Raw genomic sequence first — 25,259 nt, forward strand, 5'->3', positions numbered from 1 at the left:
AATATACAGTGTCAATATTTTCTGTCATATTAGAAGCATAGTTCAAATTTGCCAGTTAAGTAATTAGGACGTATTTTATTACAAGTGATGATTTATTTTGTTTGAAAATGATGGAAAAAATAGATTTGCATTAAATTTTGTGTTAAAAGTGCAGAAAAGTGCTAAATCTGTTAGTTAAGGCTTTTGACAAAGTGTTTTGTCTATACCAATGATTTATAAATTCTACAAGTCTTTCCAAGAAGACTATAAAAGGGTTGGATGTCCTAATACATCAACTGATGAAAACATTGACAAAATAATTAACAGTATGAGCAGTAATCATCAGATCGCTATTGGAGAAATTGTTAAAAAGGTTGGAATTTCTTATGGTTTTTGTAAAACAATTTTGATTGGGATTTTGAGTATGAAACAAGTAATGGCAAAATTTGTTGAATTTTCTGCAAAAGCAAGATCGTAAAAACATTGGACAACAATTGTTAGCTGATATCACTGATGACTCAAAATTATTCAGATGGTTAAAATAGGTGACAAAACATGAGTGTACTATATTGAAACAAAGATTAAATCATCCCAGTGGAAGCTTTCTGAAGAACTAAGATCGAAAAATGAGTTCAGTCGAATGGTAAGGTTCTCCTTATTATTTTCTTCAATTACAATTGAATTCTTACCACAAGATTACATTCAACAAACATTATTACTTAGCAGTTTTATGCTGTTTACGTGAGGCAATCCAAAGAAAATTATCACAAATGTCAGCAAACAATTCTTTGATTTTGCAGCATGATAACGCTTAGCTGGCACTTGACTATTAATTTGTTATTATTGGCAAAATAACACCATACTGATGCCACGGCCTCCATATTCATGACACTGTGACTTAATCTTGTTTCTACTGATTTTAAGGACAACAGTTTCCGACAATTGATAGAGTAAAGAAAATGTGAACTTAAGGCTATAGGAAAAATACTATGCAAATGTTTTGAGGATTGTACTTCTCTGAAGAACTGCTTTGAAGGGGACAATATCATAAAGAAGAATAAGTGCATTCTTTTGGATAAAAATTTAAATTCTCGGTCTACTTTAAAAGTACTGATTTATATCTTTTTTTAAATTGTTTAAAGTTGAAAGATAAATTGTATGTGGTAGTTTACATATTTTTAACAGGTAATTTTCGCAGCTTTTTTGGATAAGTCAGTAAGTTTGGCCCTCAACATATGCTCATTGAATTTTTACTTTTTTTACGATAGCTGCAGTTTTCAAGGTGTGTGTTAATCAAACAGAAGTAGCTATTTGATAGTTATTTCATATAAGAATGAATAACTGTGTATAACAAACTGTTTGACATTGCTTAGTATCTAAGACATTGTTTTATAAACAGTTATAAATAATTAATTCTCTATACCAACCACCCATTTTCAGATTACATGGAAATTGTTCTTTTAGAAGATCATTTTTGGATAATTAAGCTGCTCTTGAATACATTTCTCGTTCGTTAAATTTACTCATAAAATGTTTAGCGAAACCGCATCTTATTGTGTAGTCAAATATACAAGGTTTGATAAAAATAATATCCAGAATCTTTAAATTTCCCAGGCTGTAAAAATCCAATTGTCACAATTGTTTTTTTTGTTTTGGTACACTTGTCCCTAATGTATGTTTACATTGGTAGCCATATTGAATGCTTAGTTTATGTTGGCTGTCGAAAAGATTACACATGTTTAATATGGTCGGTGATTTTTAACCTGTAGAAAAACTGGAACAAAGAATTTACATTAAATTTTGCTTTAAGAATGGAATAAAGTACAGCATCACATTGAAAATGTTAAATTTACTTTTGGCGATTCTTCTATGAATAAAACAAGCATTTACAAGTGGTACAAACATTTCCTAAAGGGCCATGAAAATGTTGAAGTAATGAATGTCCTGAACGTCCCAGCACATCAACAACCAATGATAACAACAAAAAAAGTGAAGAAAATAGTTATGGGCAATAGGCAAATCACTATCAGAGAATAAATATGGATTACTACCGGGAAGTTCTACACCATTTGCGTGAAGCAATCCAAAGAAAACACCTGGATTTGTCGCAAAATAATTCATGGCAGTTGCACCATGATAACACTTCACTGCTTGTTATGAATGTTTGGCCAATAACAACACCGTTATGACGTCTCAGGCTCCGTACTTGTTGGACATGGCCCCTTGTGACATCTTCCTATACCCCAAGCTGAAAAGAACCACGAATGAAAGATTACATTTTGCCAACATTGAAGAGATAAAGATAGAATCACTGAAGGAGCTAATTGCTATACTGGAAATTGCATCCAGAGGTGCTTTGAGGATTGGAAAAAGGGCTGGGACAAATGTATTATACCTGAAAAGTGTAGTACTTTGAAGGTGACAAAATCAATACTTATGAATAAATAGATTCTTTTGAGAAAATCTAAAATTTTTGATCGTATTTTTTGATCAAACCTTGTATTTGATGTATGTTCTGTGTGTTCATTTAATATATCTTTTGTCAATTTTTTTTTAATTTAACATATTAAATGAACAAATATAGCATTGATCAGACATATTTTAATACATGCTAATTCTTGACCCCTTAAGGTTAGGAAAAACATTAACAGTAATGTCTCCATGTAACTCAGAAAAAGTAACTAGGTAATTGGCTCTGTAAAGATCTGGAAGAACAGTTTCCACATAACTGGAATCTGAATTGAGTCATTAATAATTTTTAATAGTTTTAAAGTGGTTTCATGTTTCATTACGGTGGTCTTCCAACTCTGTTATAAATTATTAAATAAATCTTACGAATTTTTCTGTTGATTTGTTAAAAAATTATAATTTACTCTATATCTAGTGAATATTTATTTAATAATTTGATATCTACCTTGTGACATTGAAAAAAGTTATGATTCGAATCATGTTTTTTTAGGCTGTAAAGAATTAACTAAATGGTCATATGCAGAATTTCCTGTACCTAGTATGATGAGATAATATACTTCAATAAAAGAGTGGTTTCTTGATTCAACTCCCTTTAATGTGTGCTCAAGCCAGTTTACAAAATTGACTGATTTAATGTTAAATTTTGTTATATAAAGGAACTTGCTCTAGTGGGATTCTTTTGTATAATTTTTTCTAGATAATATATATTGACAGTTTTTTAAATGATAAGTTGCTTTATATTGCGTAGTGTTGCTTCTTATAGTGTAATGATGTCATTCTGATATTTAAAGCATTCTCAAAATCTTAGAAACATTATTTGGAAAATTTAGGGTAAATATAATACATACTTATAGCCTAGAGGATTTCAAGGCATTGCTTCTTCACATACCTTTTTAATTTTTACAAAAATATTGTATTTCTCTTGTGATTGGCTTATTTTCCATATGGTCAGCTTCTGTAGACATACTCGCTCATTACTATTCTTAATGGAAATAAAATAAAATAGACAAAAAAATAATAAAAGTGACTCAAAAAACTGCACTAAAAACTGAAAAATAATACTTTTTTCAGTTCTTTAAGTTCTATAATTTTGAAGTTAAAAAACAACTGTTATGAACTTAAAAATCAATTTTTACAAACAAGTTTGGTACGAGCTTCAAAAAGTAAAAATTTAAGAATTTAAAAAATATTATTTTTTAAGTAGTTTTTTAAGTTGGTTTTATTTTGTTAATATAAATGTATCAATCAAAAAGTATTCATGCTTATAAAGTGATTTTTTCTTTAACTGAGGTTTTATTGAATGCATATACTATTATCATCTTGTGAATAAATTAATGTTATTTTTATGTTTATTCAACTGAAATGTTTGCTTTCATTAATTATTTTTTCTTCATTTTATAAGTATGTTGTTACTGTAATGTTACATGAACAACTTTATACATATACCATTACATTTGTTAATATGCTTGCACTTCTATATAGTAACCTTTTATTTTTTAGTGCCATTATGATTTTATGTTACTGCCAAAGTAGATATCAAATGCACTGCAGTTTAATCATGTTTTAGTTTCCAAATTATGATTTTGTTTGTGTATTCACTTTCATTATCGGTTTTTGTTTAAAGGGTTCTGATTGTGTATATTAAATACTGAATATTTGTTCACTTGGGTGTTATATTCTGTTGTATTAGATTACTATCTGTAGAAACATTTTAAACAAAATCAAGGAAATGAATTTGCTCATTTTTTTAATGTTGTTATATGTGAAATTTGCATAGATTGCGTAGTTCCCATGCAAACAATAGCGATGTATTTAATCATCAATTAACATATCATAAAGCATGCACTATACTAAACAGGTTATAGTTAGTTTTGTGTTTATAGTGGTTGGTAAAAAATGTAATTTAGTTTTTAATTAAACATTTTACTATATATATACTGTACTTCTGTGTTGCGTTTTATAAAGTTGGTACCCTTTTTTTTATACACTTTTTACACGGTAGCATGATAAATATTAAATGTTTTTCTGGATGTTGTTATTTATCACATACAGACTGTTATCAAATCTAGTGAAAAAGTGATAAGATTTTGTTTTGAGATACATAACCTGGTTGCTGTGCTCTGTTGTTTGATGAATGTTCTTTTTTTTTATAGGCGACTAATACGTGCATATAAATTAAGTATTAGTTTCTCTACATTGAGATCTAAATAAACATAACAAAATAACAAGATTAATTTAAAACTTTATCAATTTATGTATTACATTTTTTGAATTCATTCATTTAACACGTTACAAATTATTATAAGTTAAAGCATTATATTATTATCATTATAGGAAAAACCTGATAGTAGTTCTTATGATCAAGTGATTTAAATAATGATACAGTAGCAGTTAAACTACCTGTAACTGTTAACAGCTATAACAACTGACAATAAATCTATATAGATTTGAAAAGCATACTATATCAACTGGAAGTTGTGTATCAAGCTGCTATTTTGATATGTTTATGACTTGTTTTTATTAGCTATTAATTACAGCACTCTAGAAAACACAGATAAAAAGCTGTGCTAAAAAAAAAATAAAATAAATTTGAAAATTAATAATTAAAAAAATGTTTATAAACTGTTATTGAGCATAATTTATAAATATCCTATTTGCTGGACAGTATGTTCAACAAATTTTTTTTGTTTTATTAATAAACCTTAAAGCTTGTTTTTTTTAATCTTGATCAGGAGTCAAACTCAGGAACTTGCAGATTGAAGTGTTACTATCTGCCATAGAGATTGCAAAATTTAAAAATGCCAAGGAAAAAAGAATTTTATCAATCTACAGAAAACAAAACTAATTGTTGTGGTACTCTCTAAAAGGTTTAGAACAGCTTAGAATATTTTGAAACATCACTGTGGAATTAAGGAAAATATTTGTGTTAAAAAAAAACTGAACAAAAACTGAAATCCTAAAATTAATACAGACCCTAAAAGATTCTATTAAATGTTTGCACAAACTCAGTTTTATTAATCTATCTTCAATTCATTTTGGTAAATTTTTGATTTAGTAATTTTATTTTTTAGTAACACTTGATAATATCCTAGAGATTTTTGTTATCGTTTAGTCCTTTTTTCTTTCATTAGCAACACATTTAAAGTGATTAACTCTCCTAAGTTATTTTAGATTATCAATTCATAATAGCAACCCAATTCTTACTTTAAAGTAATGATTTTTTTTAAATTTATGTCAATATTTTGTCACTTTTGCTACCACCTTCAGTAACATTGCTGCTGCTGTTTTTCATTGGGACAACATAATGATTTTGTTTGGATTTTTAACAGAAAAATATTTTTAGAATGTGATAAAATATTATTTTAAATTTGGGTGATTTCTATTCAATTACTATCATATTTCTGTATTTATTTACTTCATAATGTCATGTCTTTATCTAATTTTTACCACTAATCGTCTAAGAAAATAAGATCTTACATTTTTCCTAAGCTACATAATTTTGCATGTGTTAACTCAAGCAGTGAAATCTTGTTCTGATTTTGCATGATTGGTGGCAAATAAATTGTTGTGATTTTATCTAATTTTTATTTTATTATAAAATATTTTCATACCTGTTTTTATACAATTTATATAAAAGTTACATTTATTTCAGAGTTTATTCGAGTTTATGTAGTATTTTGAAAATATATTTATTTGATAAGGTTCCCTACTTACTAAGAATGATTAAAAATTACAAATTAATTTGAATTCATTATAAATAACTATATCCGTTGATATATGATTTTTTTGACCTCTTTATGTAAAGCACTGTAATTAGGTTTATTGAGTTTTAATAATTAATATGTATGTTTAAATAATAAATGTTTATTTAAATCATAAATCTATGAAAAATTTTCCCTTACATTTTGTTAGTGGTGATAAAATGTTTGCATGAAGCATGTTTTTAAAGTTCCATTTTTATTTTCACTAAGTGGCCATAAGTAGGATTTTGACACATGGTTTTTCTTTTCAGATATTATCATTTAACCAGTGAAACTTGTTTTAAGTTAATTATTTTATAAAGACGAAAAAATGAAATATTCATTTTTATGATTTGCAACAACTATTAACATTTTGTGATAGTTGTTCTTTAAGTGACTGTTTGGATAGTGTAAAATTGATAAAAGTAATGTTATTTTTAGGCCTGTTATAACCTTACTGCCAATTTGAAATTAATTTGCTGTTAAGATATTTTATTCAATCATGAAAAATTAAAAATTTCTATAAAATATGTTATATTAATGTAGTAATGTTTTTAATCAGATACTACAAGCAGGAGCTTAAATGTTAAACAAGTCTGAACAACTGGGAATAGGTTAAAATAATATTTAATGTATATGCTGTGTGTAAATTTTTGATAGGTTAATATTTTTATGAAATCTATCTCATAACACATTGTTAAAAGCTTACATTGATTATTTTATTTTTAATGAATTAATTAATTTTTTAAATTAATTAATGAATTTTGTTTCAGTTTGATTAATGATTTTATGTTAATAAATTAACACATTATGTTAGTATACCAAAAGGTATAATGTGAATTGAAGGTTTATAATGTGAATTATTATAGAGGTATTAGTGAAAATCTTGTAAGTTGGTGAGGATCACATTGAAAATTAACCTTTTGGCGAATTAGCTTTTGAAACTTTATTTAGTTTTTTAAATAAAACAGTCTTTTCTAATTTATTTTATCTTGTTATAGGACCACTTAAATTAACCAGATTTAGTTGCTTAAAGAACTATATATAAATATCAGAGTGTAAATTAAATAAGATTTAGCTTTTTTATTAAAAAAAAAATGAATCGTGAATCATTTTGTGATTGTAATTGTTTTTTAAATAAGTTATGTTTCCAGTAACGATAATGTCTATGTTAGTGGAACTGATTATGTGAATGATCAGTTGTACATATTGAGTTGCATGATCTATTGAATTTCAAAACAGCAAATTCCTGTTCAAGTTAGATAATGATAATTGCATTCCAACTTAAAATTCTGAAAGCAGTATTGCTATTTTGACATGATATTTAGTGATGTCAAAATTAACTTTCAGTAGTTGAAATGAAATCATCGTCGACAATTGATTGTTTCATTTATGGTTAAAAGACTTCTGATTCTTGAGTAAATTAAATTTTGATAACCGAATTTATAATTATTTTAAGTGGTCCTTCTAACCTAATATTAAATAGCAGACCCAAATTTAAATTATATAGAAAAACATGCTATGATTGTTGATTTCACATTAATTTTCTCCTCAGTTAAATTAATAGATTTTCCACCTTGATGTATGTGATTATTCTACTATTGTGTTATTTTCATGTTTTTTACTTGAGTATTTAATTCATAACAAAAATAATTGTGTTTCAAAGTTTTGAAGGTTTTTCTCATTTTGTTAGTTTCCACGGCATCCAAAACAACGTAATCCTAGTGTTTGGTCCAGTAAGTCTTCCCTTAGTGCTGGATTCCGTTATCATGGTGGAAATATACATAATACTTCGACCACACCAAGTCCAGATTCTGGCAGAACATACCTTTTTGAAGGTAATATTAATTTATTTTGTTTTTTCTGCATAAATAATATATAACTCAAAATTGGATAACGTACGAGGTGTGGCTATTAAATAACGAGACTAATGCTGTAAAATATTTTATTCTTAATTTATACATATTTAGTTATTATCCCCTTCAATATCCACCCTCTTCTATTCTTACAATGTTCCATGAGAATTTCCCATGGTTTGAAACGGTGCTGGAAGTATTTTTTCTGTGAGCTTTTTCATGACACATGCTGCTTTTTCTTTCACAGCTTCAACAGTCTGAATTCTTGTTCCTTTTAATGCAGATTTGACCTTGGAGAACAGATAAAAGTCACATGGTGCCAGGTCAGGCGAATAAGGCTTGGATATAACACTGGGATGTTATACTTGGCTAGAAACGTCTTGACAGGCAATGCAGTGTGAGCCAGTGCGGTGTCCTGATGAAGAACCCATGTCTTGTTCTTCTCAGTTCGGTTCGTTTTTTAAATATATTTTCGCGGAGTTAAGCTAGGACCTCAAGGTAGGTAGTAATGTTGATTATTAGTTTGACCTTCAGGCCCAGTAAAGGCACACAATCCCATGAATATCGAAAAAAACAATCATCATCCCTTTGAATTTTGATCATCATCTTCAGCGTCTTTTCGGCTATCTTGGAAATGGTTAAACCACTCAAAAAACTGCACACATGTTAAACATTCATTACCATATACTTTTTTCAATAAAAGATAAGTTTCAGTAGCAGTTTTTCCAAGTTTCATATGAAATTTCACTACAATTCTTTGCTCTAATAGAACACTTAATTTTTTCGGCAAAACAAAAAAACTGATGTTTCAAACAAAGGCCATGGCCAGACTAATATGTCTGCAGAAACTGGAGTGGCAACAATCAAAAGTAGCTTCACGCTACACAGCTATTGGTCTTACGAATTTGGTGCATGAGCAGTTCTTCTATAGCAGCATTAGTCTCATTATTTAATAGCCACATCTCATATATGATGATTTATTTAAAAATTTCTAGTTTATTAGAAATCCCTAAGAGAAGTGATGTTAATGGTATAATATAAGGCAAAAATATGTACTAGAGTAGTTGGACTAGAAATAAAAAATAACATAAAACAAAACATCTAGGTTGAAAGAGAAATGTATAAAAAATACAATGATTTCAGGGAAGTTAGTAGATACAGAAAATAACTAAACTCCTATTAAACCTAAATATATTTGTTACTAAAGTGCAAATGGAAAACCATGATAAGAATCATGAACTTCCTATTTTTCACATAAACATTAGAGTGCATCATGTAGCGAAGTGTAAGTTGGATAATCATAATGGGATCTTTCAGGAACCTTGAAGGATTCTTAATGAAATCTTGTTGGATTGTATAAATGAGCTTGAGTTGAAAAAAAATCCTTACTAAAATTGACCACCTCAACAACTGCAAAGGATGGAATACAAGTACAATTAAAGGATTTTATTGATATCCTAATATGATTTAAAGAAGTATGACGTAGAAGCTAGATACAGCTAAATAGTGCTGCAAGCCATGCCTCATTACAACCATCCATCTATATGCTGCACAAAAAGATCAGGAACATTGTGAACTATTGTTTTATATATATATATATATATATATATATATATATATATAATATAATATGTATTATGTACATGAGGCATGTTTTTTTGTTAAGTAAGTATCATTTTGATATAAAAAATAAATAAATTTAAAAAAAAATTATTTTCACATGAAAAACTGGATTTTAATCTTCAATTCTTCATATTTTCTACCTACATTAAGGCACTTGTGTTTCATATGATCGGCACTTGCATTACAGCTTCATAGAAAATCTGTCGCCTGAGAAGATTATCATTGCTGAACGACTGTTTTTCATCATCATTGCTGTGATACTTACTGCTGAGGGCTGCTTTAAATGCAGGAAAAGTGATAGTTATTGGGCATCAGGTTAGAATTATACAGAAGGTGATCAATTTTTTCCCAGCCGAATGACATGATGAGATCTTGGGTACAATGAGCCATGTTTGGCCGAACATTATTGTGAATCAGCATGATTCCCACATTGAGCATGCCGCACCTTCCATTTTGGACACCTTGCAGTTCAGTCAAGATCTCAAAGATCTCATAGTGTGTCTTAGCATTTACCATTTCACCCTAAGACAAAAAATTAACAAGTAAGCATTTTACCCCAAACTACAGTGCACATGATTTACCAGGGTGACATTGTTTGCTTGATCTTCAGTTTTTTTGGGAGATGTTGAATGTCTCCATTCTGTGGATTGTTGTTTTGATTCTGGTGTAATATGTGACACCCATGCCTCATCACTATTAACAGTTTGGCTTAAAAACAGATAATCTTCATTACTGTATCTTGTAAGAAAATTCAAAGCACTGGCTAAATTAAATTTGTTTTTGTTCAACTCGGTCAGCATTTTTGGTGCCCATTGTGAGCACAGCTTCCAATAATTTAAGCATACTGACACAATTTCATAGAGAAAACTTCATGAAATTAAAGGAAATTCATTACATTGTGATGAAATTGTAAACTGTCTATTCTCATGGACTTTTCATTAGATCTACATCAAGTAATCAGTAATGACAGAGAGTCACCTACTGCATGTTACATTGTATACATTTGTACAATCCTCTTTAAATACCCTAATCTTTTTTTCACCATTCCATTTGACATAAGCATTATCCCTGAACACTTAACTAAACTGTTGTTGAATTTCAGCTTTTGTAGCTCTTGCATTTAAGAAACTAATTACAGGATGTATTTCACAATTGGTGACATTGTATATATCATATGCATTTTAAACATGCACAGAAAATCGTAAACAAAGTCTAATAATCACATTATGGCGTCTGTAGCAAGTAAATAGATGTAGTTACTCAGTGCACAAGCCTGAAACTGTGACAGCCAGACTGCAGCAGACATATGTCAAAGCAGTATTTAGTTTGAAGGCATATCTTGTATATTATACATACACATACACATACACATACACATACACACACAGAAAATGTATGAGGTGTGACTATTAAATAATGAGACTAATGCTGCTACAGAAGAACTGTACCTGCACCAAATTCGTATGACTGACAGCTGTGTAGTGTGAAGCCTTCTCTTTCGATTGTTGTCATTCCAGTTTCTGTAGACATATTAGTCTGACCGTGGGCTTCGTTTGGATAACATCTGTTTTCTGTTTTGCTGAAAAAATTATAAGTGTTCTATTGGAGCAAAGAATTGTCGTGAAATTTCATATGAAACTTGGAAAAACTGCTACTGAAACTTATCTTTTATTGAAAAAAGTATATGGTAATGAATGTTTATCATGTGTGCAGTTTTTTGAGTGGTTTAAGCATTTCCAAGATAGCCGAAAAGACGTTGAAGATGATGATCAAAATTCAAAGGGATGATGATTGTTTTTTTCGATATTCATGGGATTGTGTGCCTTTACTGGGTTCCTGAAGGTCAAACTATTAATCAACGTTACTACCTTGAGGTTCTTGCCCAACTCTGTGAAAAATTATTTAAAAAACGAACCAAATTGAGGAAAAACAAGTCGTAGGTTCTTCATCTGGACAACACACCGGCTCACACTGCATTGCCTGTCAAGACGTTTCTGGTCAAGGATTACAATCCAGTGTTACATCCAAGCCTTATTCGCCTGACCTGGCACCATGTGACTTTTATCTGTTCCCAAGGTCAAATCTGCAGTAAAAGGAACAAGATTTCAGACCATTGAAGCTGTGAAAGAAAAAAACAGCATGTATCATGAAAGAGCTCACTGAAGACTTCCAGCACTGTTTCAAACAATGGAAAATTCCCATGGAGCGTTGTAGAAATAGAGGAGGGGTGTAAATTGAAGGGAACTAAATATGTATAAATTTAAAATACAATATTTTACAGCATTAAAATGTGCTTGTTATGGTCATTTCATGTTTCATTTTGCAATTGAACAATATTACTTTTCAAAAATCTTTATTTTCTCTTTATTAGAAAATTGCTGTAATCTGGCTGTTCAACCTAATTAACATATTTTCAGACTTTAAATGAAACAGTATGGATTGGTCTAGTTAATAAAATATTACATCTAAAGAATCCCATTAAGCAGCCTACTAACAGAATAACAAGTATCAGTACATCAGCAGCTTATTTCACAAGTTAGATTTATTTTTGGATAAACTTTGTACAGTATTTATTCTTTTTTCATAAATTCTTTAATTAGTTTTCAATTATTTAATATTTTGAAGTTAATTTTTTCCACATACTTGTCTTTATATCCACTTCCTTTAGTTTTCCTGGTATATTTTCTGTTTTTTTTTTCATTTACTAATTTATGTTCTTTTACCATTCTGATAAACAACCCTGTTAAGGTTTTTTGAAGTTATAATTCTTATGTATATGGGTAAACTGTGTGCTTTATTTTATATTTATTTGTCTTTTATAAAAATACCATTTTCATGATTTTAAGACTCAGTTATGATTTCTATCAATCTATGTTCAGTTTTACTTTTAAACAGTAATTTTATATTTCATGCATAAATGCATGAAATATAAAATTACTATAAGTTTTATGTTATATTCATTTAAGTTTGTTTACATTTAGAATTTTATTTAAAATTATAAATAAATTATTTTATTTTCTCATTTATTTATTCTTTTCAATTATGAGTATTTTATCCTTTACGACAGGCCTAATAGGAAAGGAAAGATCAACTTTGTGGGACCAAATGCAATTTTGGGAGGATGCTTTTCTTGATGCAGTAAGTCAAGAAAGAGATATGATTGGTTTGGATCAAGGAGCTACTGAAATGATGGAAAGGTAAGAAATAAAATGGCAGAATATCCTAATTATCTTAAGCATTATTACATTTTTTGCATTTCTTTTGAGCATTGAAAAAAAGAATTGAGCATAAATTCTTTTGCTGAAGTAAGTACTTTTACAGAGATCTCTGTTTCATCATAATGTTTTATTTTGCAGTTAAACTAAAAACGTAATTAAAAATTAAAACTATACAGAGGTATGTTCATCATATTTGGTAGTATGTATAAAAAATCAATTGTACTACTACTCTGTACCCAAAAACCACAAGAATTGTTCATATAATTTTTTTTAATTTTAAGATAACATCTTGAAAATATAAATTTTTGAAACACCTTCAAAATACTGTCCATTAAATTCACTTGTGTAAATTTTTTTAACACTGTTCGAAACATTTTTTATATTCTTTGAACTAATGCTGTTAAGTGCCTCCAGCAATTTTTTCTTACCTGTTTTACGTCCTCAAAATGCTTTTTCTTTAGGTTTTTGTTCATTCTTGGAAATAAGAAGTCACAAGGGGCTAGGGAGGGTGAGAAGTCATTGTCATGCTGTTTTTAATCAAAAACTGGTTGATTTTCAATGCTGTACAGGCAGGTGCGTTGTCATAATTAGTCATAATTAATCTCCTGATCGCCACAATTCAGGTCATTTTTTCCCACTGCCCCACACAATTGCTTCAGCACTTGCAGATAGTAATGTTGTTGATTCACTGTGGTAACCTAAGGAACAAATTCAATATGAACGACTCCTTTGACATCAAAAAACAAACCATCATGGACTTCACATTTGATTTCTGGGTGATGAAGTTGCCTTCCACTGGCTGAACTGCTGTTTTGTTTTAGGGTCATAATTGTAACACCAAGATTCATCCTCTGTTATGATTTCTGACAAAAATCCAGGGTAGTTTGTGCCTGTTCTTTCAATTCCTGGCGCACTAAGAAGGTTCAGCCTCTGGTCATCAGAAAGCAGTCATGGAACAAACTTTGCAGTGACACGTCTCATGTTCAGATCTTCAGTTAGAATTTTTTGTCATGAAAAGAAGAAATTCCAGTTATTTTCTCCAATTTGTCATTTGTTCTATGACGATTAAATATGGTGGCATGGCACACTTTTTGAATATTTTTGTCTGTTCTTGAAGTTGAGGGGCAGTCCAAATAGGGTTCATCTTCAGGTGACATTTGACCACTTCTAAACTGGGCAAACCACTTGTAAATTCTTGCCTGGCTTAGAGCTTCCTTCCAAAAGCATTGAAACTGTTTCTGTTGCTGTTTCCTTTAACAGGAAACAGATTTTAATGTTGGCGTGTTGCTTCCTAAAGTTTGCCATCACAAAATTGCCAAGATCATTGAAGGATCTTAAGAAAATAGTTAATCTGTCTGCTGTGACGGTTTCTCATGAACGTTACATGGCCAACTGAGCAGAGAGATAATAGCACAGCCAACTCACTTGCCTACAGAAAATAATTCTTTTTTTTTTTGTGTATTGCATAATTTTTTTTAAAAACATCACAGTTTTTATGATATAATGATTTTTGAATGATTGAGATGTAAACATACCTCCCTGTAATTTTAAATTATGTTTTAAATTTAATTCAACAATAAAACATTCTGATGAACCAATGATCTAGAGTAGTGTGCAAATTAATAAAAACACAGGAGATTTTTTGTTTATTTTTATGTTATGGCTGCACTGCTTGACGATGCCCATCTTTTAAGTTTGTGTAATGTGAGGTTATTGTTTTTTGCTTGTTTAGCAATTTTCATGTTATAAAGAGTGTTTTGTGAAAGTTTATTTCATATTTTTTATTTCAAAATTATACTTTTTGTTCTGTGTGTCTTGAATATATAATAATGGCCATAAATACAAGAAAGCATTTGAAAATTGTTCTTTTTCTGAGCATACCAGCATGACACAATGACAAATAGCGCCTGAGTGTGGAGTGGAACTACGGAGAGTGAATGTTACTTTAAAACAATTTAACGAATATTAAACATTTTAACAATTTTACTAGTTAACAAGAAATAATAGTCTAGATTAAAAAATTGCATTTTAAACTGTCATAAATTATTGTACAGAAATACAGTATAATAAAGTTTTTACTTAACTGTCATCCCCTAAAATTCATTCACTAATTTTTTGTGACCAGTGAATGTGGATAACAGACAGGTTGCTGGTCATTAATGAGGAAAAGTAAACTTGATTCAAAATTATCTGCTGTAGACTTAAATTGAGAATTAGCAGCCGGTGGAACAGGTTTACATATAATAATTGTTTAGACATCGACTTCTTGCAGCTGGACGGAAAGCTCATCAGCCAGCTAAAAGGCAGCTTTGACCACCAGCAATGTGCGAAAAAAAGGCTCTTATGTGCCAAAGCACATGCTAATTGGATCAGACTGGAAAAGTGTTATATTTTCTAACACGTCACATTTTTAAGGGCAAAGGGTTCCACACATTAGAGAAGCATCAAATGAAAATTCATCACAAGCTCATATCCAACAATTAGTTGAACATAACGGAAAAAAATGTTTTGGAGTTGTTTCACATTTGAAGGCCCTTGTTTATTACTACCAGTAATAAACAAGGGCATGTTGAAAAGTGATGGATATATCAAGATTCTGAAGGAAAGGTTTGTGACAACTTCAAACCAAATTCCCATAAAGTGCTCCAACCGATTTGGTGCTGCGACATACTGTCAAAAAAGTGAAAAATTTTGCAAATAACAAAACATTGAAGTGCTCCTGTAGCAGTCAACGCCCCAGATTTAAACCCAATTGAAAATCGTTTGGCAATAATTAAAAAACTACTCTCAAAAATGGATTTTACCACAAAAGTTGACCTCATTAAAGCAGTGATATTTGATTTCATGATGAAATCAAAAAAACATAGTCCATTTGTTGAATTTATGCCAAATCATGCATAGGAAGTGATTAAGAATAAAGGACCCTACAGTTAAAAGATATTCACAAGCTACTTTTTATTAAATAACATCTGTGTTTGGATTTGGATTAATTTGCACAGAGCTGTTTTTCTTACCAGGAAGAAAAACAAATTGGGAGGTGAAAAAAATTATGAACTTATTTATACCTGTATAATGTGGAATTTTAAAAAAAATACCTTGCAATGCTTCTTTAATCAAGCTTTATTAATAGTTTCCCATAAGCCTCCTAGACAAATGCTAAAGAGAAGTAACTTTTTTCCGTGGAATAACAAACCTACCATGTAATTTCTGACATGATTTATATAATGTATAGTTATGGTATGATTTGAATAATGTAATGTATTTATTTACTATTACTGTTCAGTCTCCATTAACACATTGTTCAGGATCCTTCATTCCTTGCATCTCCAGGAAGAGTGTATTTTTAATGAAATAATTGTGCATTTGTTGATAGTATTCATTATGATTTCATATCATTGTTTACATTTATTTTCATGTTTACAGATATAAGTGCCTGAGTGAGTCAGAACGAAAGAGATTGGAGCATGATGAAGATAGATTACTATCAACCATGCTGTATAATCTGACAGCAATTATGTTAATGGTGAATGTAAATAAAATGGAGCTTAAGAGAAAAATTCGTAGATTGCTTGGTAAAAGTCATATAGGTCTTGTATATAGTCAAGAAGTTAATGTTTTATTAGATCAGATAAATAACCTGGTAAGTTTAGGAATTTTTACTTTTACCATAAACTTTGTAATTAAAAATTTAGCTTATAATTAATTGATACAGTTTTTCGTAAATTGTAATTTTAATCAAAATCATCCATCTTCTTTAAGCACACTGATGTGTGTTTAAAGAAGATTTTGGTTGTTCAGTTATCAGTTATCACAAAATCAGTGAATAATTTCTGTAAAATTTAAAATCTTTAATCAGACAGTGAATTTTTACATTTCTCCATTATCAATGTTTTTTTGTTGCTTTTAAAATATAGAGGTCTGTTTACTTCACAATAAACTAATATGCAGTTCAAGAAATTTCAGTCTAGATTAAGGTGTGCTTTTCAAACTGTCATAAATTATGGTGCAGAAATACAGTATAATAAAGTTTTTACTTAACCCTCATCTCCTAAAATTCGGTCACTTATTTTTTGTGACCAGTGGATATGGATAACAGACAGATTCCTGGTTTCACATGTAAATTATACAAGAAGGTGGTAACATTGAATTATCCTCAACCAGTTTCAAAATATTGAACGGGAAATGATTAGATATTTAACCAAATTTTGTGATCCTTATCAGATCATGAATTAAATCCTGTATCCCTTGTCAGAAAGCCAATACAAAAACTATGTTTGTGCATCCACATTAAGGATTTTTCTCCTCGCCACAGTTTTACTTATGCATTTCTTCATTAGTTTAGAAAGATTTACACACTTTTTGAGGTTTTGACTTTCTAAATGTGTAACTCTTTCAATTTCAGCATATTTGTAAAATCTTTGGAGCTTTAATTATTTACTTGTATTGTAATATCTGTCCCCTTACAGCTTCTTCCTTTTTCCATTACTTCATTATTATTAAATTAAGGTAAGCTGTAGTGGCTCATTATGATCTATGACAACTTTCTTTCAGCAAGAATTTGGCCACAGACTTCCTTTTTTCTCAATTGATCGTTTAACCTCTTCATATTGAATTATTCTACTCTTTATTCTTCTATATTATTCACATATTTTTAAATGTGTTGTATTTCTGACTTTTGTGAAAGCTAGTGAGTGAAAGTTATTTAAATGCTACTAGCTTTTTCATTCAGAAAGTTGATGTTTCAAAATCAAACTGATATGTTTTACTTTATTATCAGTGCCATAATAGTCTCCATGGGCACTATTCTGTTTTTGGATTTCAATTAACAACACAATCTGGTCTGATTATCCATGAATGCTGTATACTATAGAGCTACAAGTATACCCATTACATGAACAAGGAATATAACTAACTGTCTGTGGGCCCCGAATCAAGAAACCTGCATTAAATATATGTAGACTTTTGGAATATCATATCAGTTATTGCCTGTCCTTTTTATCCATTTTTTCCTTCCATGAAGTTCTACTTTCATACAGTTATTTAAAAAAAAAGTATTTCATAGTCCTAAATCTAAGTTTGTTGTAGCAAATTTATTTTTTGTGTAAATTTCCTTGCCTTAATGAGTTTTTAAGATATACAATACAACAATTATATGCTGCCTCACTTATAACTCATATCATTGCTAATGATCCAGTGTATATTGCTACTGCAATGTTATTTTAAAATAGTATGCACAAAAGAGTGTTAGGTAATTCACATGCCAGATACTTGGGACACAGGGTTGTGTGTGATAATTCAATACCACAACACCGCACTTTTATTACAGCATGTGAATTCTTTATTTCATTTCACTTTGCTTTCATATCATTAAACATATTTACACTATTATCATTAGTATGGATGTGCAATTTCTTGATGTGTGAACACATCACATCTGTTTTTATGGAAGATTAGAACTAAGGATTACATAAATCATAATTTAAGAAAGAAATAATATGAAGAGTTGATAAAAATCTTTAAAAAAAATCAGTTGTAAAGAAGATAAAAATTTTGTAATAATGAAATTCAGGCTATATTCTGCTGCTTTCAAAATAATCATGAAAGAAGGTACTAAAACTTTTGTAGAAATATATGCCCAGAACTTTAAATCTTTGTTGTTGCTGAAAAGCAAAGATTCACTAATAATCGTTCTTATGCAAATGTGGGTATTTGCAATTGTTTCTCTAACTTCTTTGATAAAGTTCATCCAAATTTAATAATTCATCAAAAGTAGCACTGTTCATTCTTAAATTCACTCTGAAGCACTCTTCAAGATTATCATCCTGCAATACTTTTACCACTTAATAATATTCATATTTATTTCTGATCTTTTTAACTGCTTTTTTGTTCCATGTTTACCTTTCACAAAAATATTAATGCCATAGTAAATATTTTTTTTGTTTTACTTCTTAATAAGCTTATTTAACTTATTACACAAAATAACCGAATAACACAAAGCAAAGTGGAAGTAATAAAAATACAATAGACCCAAACATATAACTAGCTGGAATTCTTAACATGTATACTTGGAACATGTAAAATGTTAAGTTTCCATTCGTAAACAATTGGGCAAGTATTTCCTAATTATACAAGTATGGAATGTATTTTTTAAATTAACATTAGCTGTAGTAATGTATTAAGAACATTGCAGTTCAAACCAGCAAATAGCATATTCCATTTCAAAAACCCATTTCAGATGTTTGTTGTATGATCTGTATGGCCTGCTTAACGCTAAGTTTCTGTTGTTCATACCACTTATCACTTGCCATTCTCAAAAACTGCTCAAAAGCGTGATGCCCCCTTTCAGCAACAGTTTTTTCTTTGATAGGCCACGTATATTTTACCCATTTATATGCGAATAATCAATCCTCAGACAAACAAGTTCCCTCGTCAATGACAAGATATTATGGTTACTAGAGATAGTTGACTGTACACATTCATTTTCAAAGTCTAACAAGTTGTAATTAGCTGATGTTTATTAAAATATATAGAGCTTAAGTGCCTACAGAATGTAATCATAAAAAATTGGTAGTTGTTTGAAATTTAGCAATTTAACCAAAAAATTACAACCACTCTACTTGTGGTTAATAATAGACATTTTCAAATCACAGATCAATCATTAGATATTCCACACACTGAACATTTTATTATACCAAGAAAAAATGAAAATAATTTACATTATAGTTACACCATTTCTACAAAATGTTGCATTAAACAAAATACATAGATAAAATATATATGAGTTAACGTTAAATAACTTTATATTTAAATAGGATCGTGATCAGTGAAAATTTATTTAAATTTGATATTGTGGTTTTATGTGCACATATATTCCTTCATTTAATGCAGCTGGTGATTTAATTATAGCTACATATATTGCAATTGCAATTATTGATGTTAGTGTCAACAATCCCATTGCCAGTGAAATTATAAATACAAACCATAAAGTTTCTTCTGTCATTATTTCACTAATTTTAATTTGTCTTTGCACTAATTCTAAGTTTTCTTTGTGCATTTTAGAATTGACTTTTTTAAATAACTGTTTGGCTTTGTTTACATCGTTATTAGTGTTCTTATATCTAAATTCTTCATTCTCTAAACAGTAATCTTCTTCTAAGCTTTTATTGGAATTAATTACTTGTGCATTAACAATCGCTATGAATATCATAAGATTAAATATTATCATTTTCATTAACTTTGTATTTCTATAATGTGTTCCAGCATGGTAATGACATTGACTTAAAACCTGTTGTTTCACGACAGTCACATAGAAAGAGTTTTAATGTCCATTCTGGTATTGATTCAGCTGGTGATCTTCTTTTCCTAGAAGTTAGAGAGGATGGTCTGGTTCTAAGGTAAAAATAATATTTATCAAATTATAGCTCAGATTTTATTTTATAATAATTAGGTTATATTTCTTAATTTTCAATATCTTCCATCACTTACATTTAAAGAAGCAATGTTTATTGCATATTTACTGCTTATCAGCTGTTATCATTAATAACAGTTTTACATAACATTAGAAAATAAGTTTAATATTAAAATTAATATACTGTAAACGTTTTTTTTTCTAGAGTATTTTATAAGCAAATAAATATTTTCTTATTTTTTTAAATTTCTTTCTAGGTATTAAAATAAAGTCACTTGAGTAAATTTTTCTGTAGATTATTTCATGAATACTAAAAATGCCATTTATTTTTACAATTTTTATAAGGAAATTGAAGGAGAAAAGGGTTCTAAAAATCGTTTAATTAATATCCTGTATGATTTAATTGACAAGTTGAGAGTAAGAATCTTTCATTTTCTCTGCTCATGACACCACTTCTTTAACCTCGGTTAAAGGCATAAGCATGTAGTTATTTTGGTGGCAAAATAAACTAATCATATAATCAAATAAACTAATCATATAATTAGTAATTAATTCCACTTTCTTATCAAAATTACCCTTCTATACAATTTTGCCAAAAACAGATTTTGTACTATTTTCTAATCTATACATTTGATTGTCCAATGTTAGAATTTGAAACTGTTACTTTTGTAGAAAGAAGTTGGATAATTATTAAACTTTATAATTCCAGTAATAAAGTGGAAGAAAAACGTTTGCTTCTTATTCAGTTCCTAAATTTTACACCATTAGAGTTGTTGAAAATATCTGCAGTATGTATTCTTTTTGTAAGTAGTAATAAATCGGTTTCATTTATTTTCTCCTTGTATAATTTCTGATCTTCAAGATATTTAGTACATTGAAATTATAAAACACAAACTGCCCTTTCACCTATTATTTTCTTAATGTTATCAGTTATCTACAACAAAGTGTTTCTTATGAACAGAACCTTTTTATTTAGGAAGTTGCCTATCAAATAAATTAATCATATAATTAGTAATTAATTCCACTTTCTTATCAAAATTACCCTTCTGTACATGACTCATAATTAGTATTATTAGTGTTAGATAATAACCTCTCATGATTCAAATGCTTAAAGCATTTTTCAGACATTAAAAATTACTACCAGTAGAAATGTAGAATGTACAGTACCATATTCCATATTGTAAAAATGTATTCCATATTAATGAAAATGTAATGTTCTGTATTATTAGTACTTTGCTGATTTTTGAAAATAAAATTACAATATGTTTCTATCGTAACAGGATAGGAAAGTTCCCGTAGAATAAGTTAGTTGTCCAATCTCCTTGAAAGAAAATGTGCTTATCCCTACAACTTACTTCTTCTCCAAAGCTTAATAATTCTTTTATCTTATTTGTTCATATAAAACTTCAAAAATGAGTCTCTTTTAAAGCTCTGATTCCAAAGGCTTACTTGACTGATTATAACTAAAATCCATAATCTAATTTTCAAAATTTGAAATGCTCATTTTGTTTTATGTGGGTGTGGTAAAGGTCATACAACTAACTTTTATTCATTTCTGTTTTTATGCTTTTTAAGAAGCTTTGATCTCTTCATAAGTGTAACATATAAAGATATGTTTAGTTTGCCACAAATTTTGCAAGTAAATATTAAGTTACAAGAACAGATTTTTATTAATATGTATTATTTTATAAGTGTAAGTGGGAGTGAAGGGAACACAACTTTTATTTTGGGTGAGTATATAAACTACTTCAAAGTAAAAACATTGATTGTCTAAAGGGATCTGATGACATTGCATAATAGATTGTAAACGTTTTTGAGTTAGGTTTAGCAGATCAAATTAAACACTAACAAACAATAAATCATCAAATTTTCTAACATTCTTGTTATAGTTTTCGTTAGCTATTATTATCACTAAGTCCTTTATAATAAGAGCTTTAAAACCAGAGTTGTTTATATGGATTTACGTAAAAGACATTTATTTGTCTCCAAAACTTAAAAACAATCAATAAACATAACACTGAATAATGTAATTTTTTGTATTTACTCAGTGAAATTCTGACTCCAGTTCTGAGATATTTATTTATCTTCAGTCTTGACTTCACATAGTATTAATCAGAATGCAAAAATGATTTTTGTAGTGAGGCATTAGTTTGCCTCAGTACATTTTTCAAGATTTCCATCGGTAAAAACCATACTTGTCATGTTCTAACACAAAAATTAAATAAATTGCATTTCTGTACATTATATATTCACACACACAACTATAGGCTTTTATTATGTTTTTTTACAGGTCAGTGAATGGTATCATAGTTGAGAGATGGTGGTATGAAAGACTAGTTAATATGACTTATAGCCCCAAAAATAAAGTTTTATGTCTCTGGAGGAAGAATGGAGGACAAACTCAGCTGCATAAATATTATACCAAAAAGGTGAGTTAACTTTTCTCTTTTCTAATTTTTTTTTTTTTACATTGTTGAGTAATGTTTAATATATATTGACAACTGTAAAAATCCTTGAATGTAACAATCTCAATGATCTGGCATTGCTGCACGTATACCTCTTAACTATCACTTTGGCCAGTACGAATTGCTGATGGTTCTTTGTGCACATTTATTCATAAATATGTTTTGATTATTATTATTATTATTATTTCACTGTCAAAACTTGCATTTATCATCATCACTTATTTCTGAAATCAACATTCACTTAAGAATACCAGTAAGAAATGATTTTATATAAACAGTCATTAATATTACAACATTAATGCGATAAGAACGTTATAACAATTTTCTGATGTACAGAAAAGCCATTTAAAATCACAATAAATCATATATGGCAACTTGTTTATTTTCACTAACAAATTGTATCATGACCGAAGAGGTGAGTGACACACAATGCGTGTATGCAACTGATTAATGGTTATTTCATTTTTTTTTTGTTTTATTTTTTTTTTTTTTTGAGAAAAAATGTATACATTTTTTCCAATATTTATTTTCTTAGCTGTGTATTTTTATTTTCAATAGCGTATATTTCTTTATTCAACATTTTTATCACTGATAATGTGGAAGTTAGTAAAATTAGAAATTTTCTTACCGTCTGTTTGCTTCCATTCCACACCACACCATGCTACGATTAATTCTAAAATTTATTGAAATATTGTATCTTATTGATACACTTGATTCCAGGACACCTTCAGCCACTAAAACCAGAGTTGAGGAAAAATTTTGGGTGAGGCTTCATTAGGTATGACTTGATTCTCTGAGTGTTTTAAGCCATTGTCCATCCCAGTTCTCGAATTAATGCAATTTTCATGTTTTCACCATTATTCTTACCATTTTTTAATACTGTGAGGCTTTATATTAATTTATCTATTCATATATAGAATAAATATTGTATCTTGTAATGAAAAAATATTCATTTTACAATTATGATTGCATTTTATATACGCCTTTGTTGTTAGTAAAGTTAATGAATTTCTTACCTGGTATTTAGTTCAAATTAAAATCTGTTCAACTATTATCACTTGATAATATGAGTAAGAAAATGTGATAATTAAAAACAATGATTATTATTATGTGGATGAAGTGGCATTTGCAAATGCTATGATTAATTTTTCTAGAGTGGGAAACATAGTAATTTTGGCAAAAATTACTATTTAGCATCTCATAAGCAGTTATGTACAGTGAAAGTTACAAAAATTATGTTCACAGTGATAATAATTCTATTTATTTTCTTAATCAGCTTATCTGAACAAGTCCAGTGCCATTTTTGGGGGTTCAAAAATACCCAAATTTGCCAACAATAAGAAAAGGTTATTATGTATTTAAGTGGTCATATTTTTTTATGCATGTTTCACATAGATGTTTAATTAAGATAGATTGCAATGGAGTCCAAAAAGTATACTTGTACTTTTCATTATTTTTTAGAAGGAAAATTTCAGTAATGAAATTAGATTAATTAGGTTAACAGAAAAATGTTTGGGGAATGGAACTTTTTGTGAAGCAGGTTAAGAAAACCTAAACTGTGTTATTAAGTGTATTTTTATTGTTTATTTTGAATAAAAATTAATTTATTTAAGTATACATGTGTTTAAATTGATTGGATTGAATTGAATAACTTGATAATTAATTTGGTTAAAATGTCATAGGTAATAAAATATAAATTTAAAAACAATTTAGAGTAATAATTACTAAATTTTAAGAATTAATAACAATATACTTTTTGATAAGTTACCAAAAGGAATAATTGAGTGAGTGACTTGGTGCGGAGTAGATGGAAAATTGATTGTTAAGGTGGGGGATTAAAAATAGTAAAATAGTAGTGATGAGTAACAGTATAGTCTAAAAACTAATAATCAAAATCAGTAGATTATTTTACTTAGAATTCATTTTAACTGTTACTTAATGCATCATTGCTTTATAACATTGAAATAAAACCATCCCCTAATTATTATTTTAGTAAATTATTAGTAGCCTAAAAATCTTTATTAAAAATTGCCATTTGCATTCTAATACTATAATAAAAATTAATATAACTTGTTTCCAATAAATATCTCACATAAAAAAAGAAAATATGAACTGCCTGGGATTTGAGAAAAGCACCATATGACATCATTTTGAGTATCTATGCCATCATGCTTAAAATTATCTTATGTGAAAGCATTACAAATATCAATCACCACTAAATTATTTTTTACATGTACTTATTACATGCACTTATTAATTATAATTGTGAAACTTGACTACCCACATTATCACTCTTTCCTCCTGCGATTTTAAATTAATACATTTGAGTTATGAATATATCAAAACAACAATCTATTTTTTTAAGGCAGCTTTAGATTTTTTCAAAATTTGATATCACTTTCAGTTATGAAATTTACCTAAAAACTACAAAAAAAAAAGGGTTTGGAAAAATTTACTCTGAGCCATTTCTGAAAATTTATATTAATTCACTGTTAGTTTTT

General features: G+C 28.8%; 1 protein-coding gene across 1 annotated transcript in view; it reads left to right on the forward strand.

The window, feature by feature from the left end:
* Positions 1 to 25,259, forward strand: part of Rab3-GEF (Rab3 GDP-GTP exchange factor) — a 316,556-nt gene that overhangs the window by 226,690 nt on the left and 64,607 nt on the right. Inside the window, exons 27-31 of the mRNA XM_075355604.1 lie at positions 7,882 to 8,026; positions 12,735 to 12,864; positions 16,309 to 16,525; positions 20,146 to 20,279; positions 22,584 to 22,722. Of these exons, the coding sequence (XP_075211719.1) occupies positions 7,882 to 8,026; positions 12,735 to 12,864; positions 16,309 to 16,525; positions 20,146 to 20,279; positions 22,584 to 22,722 (765 nt within the window). The remainder of the gene's footprint in view (positions 1 to 7,881; positions 8,027 to 12,734; positions 12,865 to 16,308; positions 16,526 to 20,145; positions 20,280 to 22,583; positions 22,723 to 25,259) is intronic.

Source organism: Lycorma delicatula, chromosome 2 (assembly GCF_047948215.1).
Source record: "Lycorma delicatula isolate Av1 chromosome 2, ASM4794821v1, whole genome shotgun sequence".
NCBI lineage: Eukaryota > Metazoa > Arthropoda > Insecta > Hemiptera > Fulgoridae > Lycorma > Lycorma delicatula.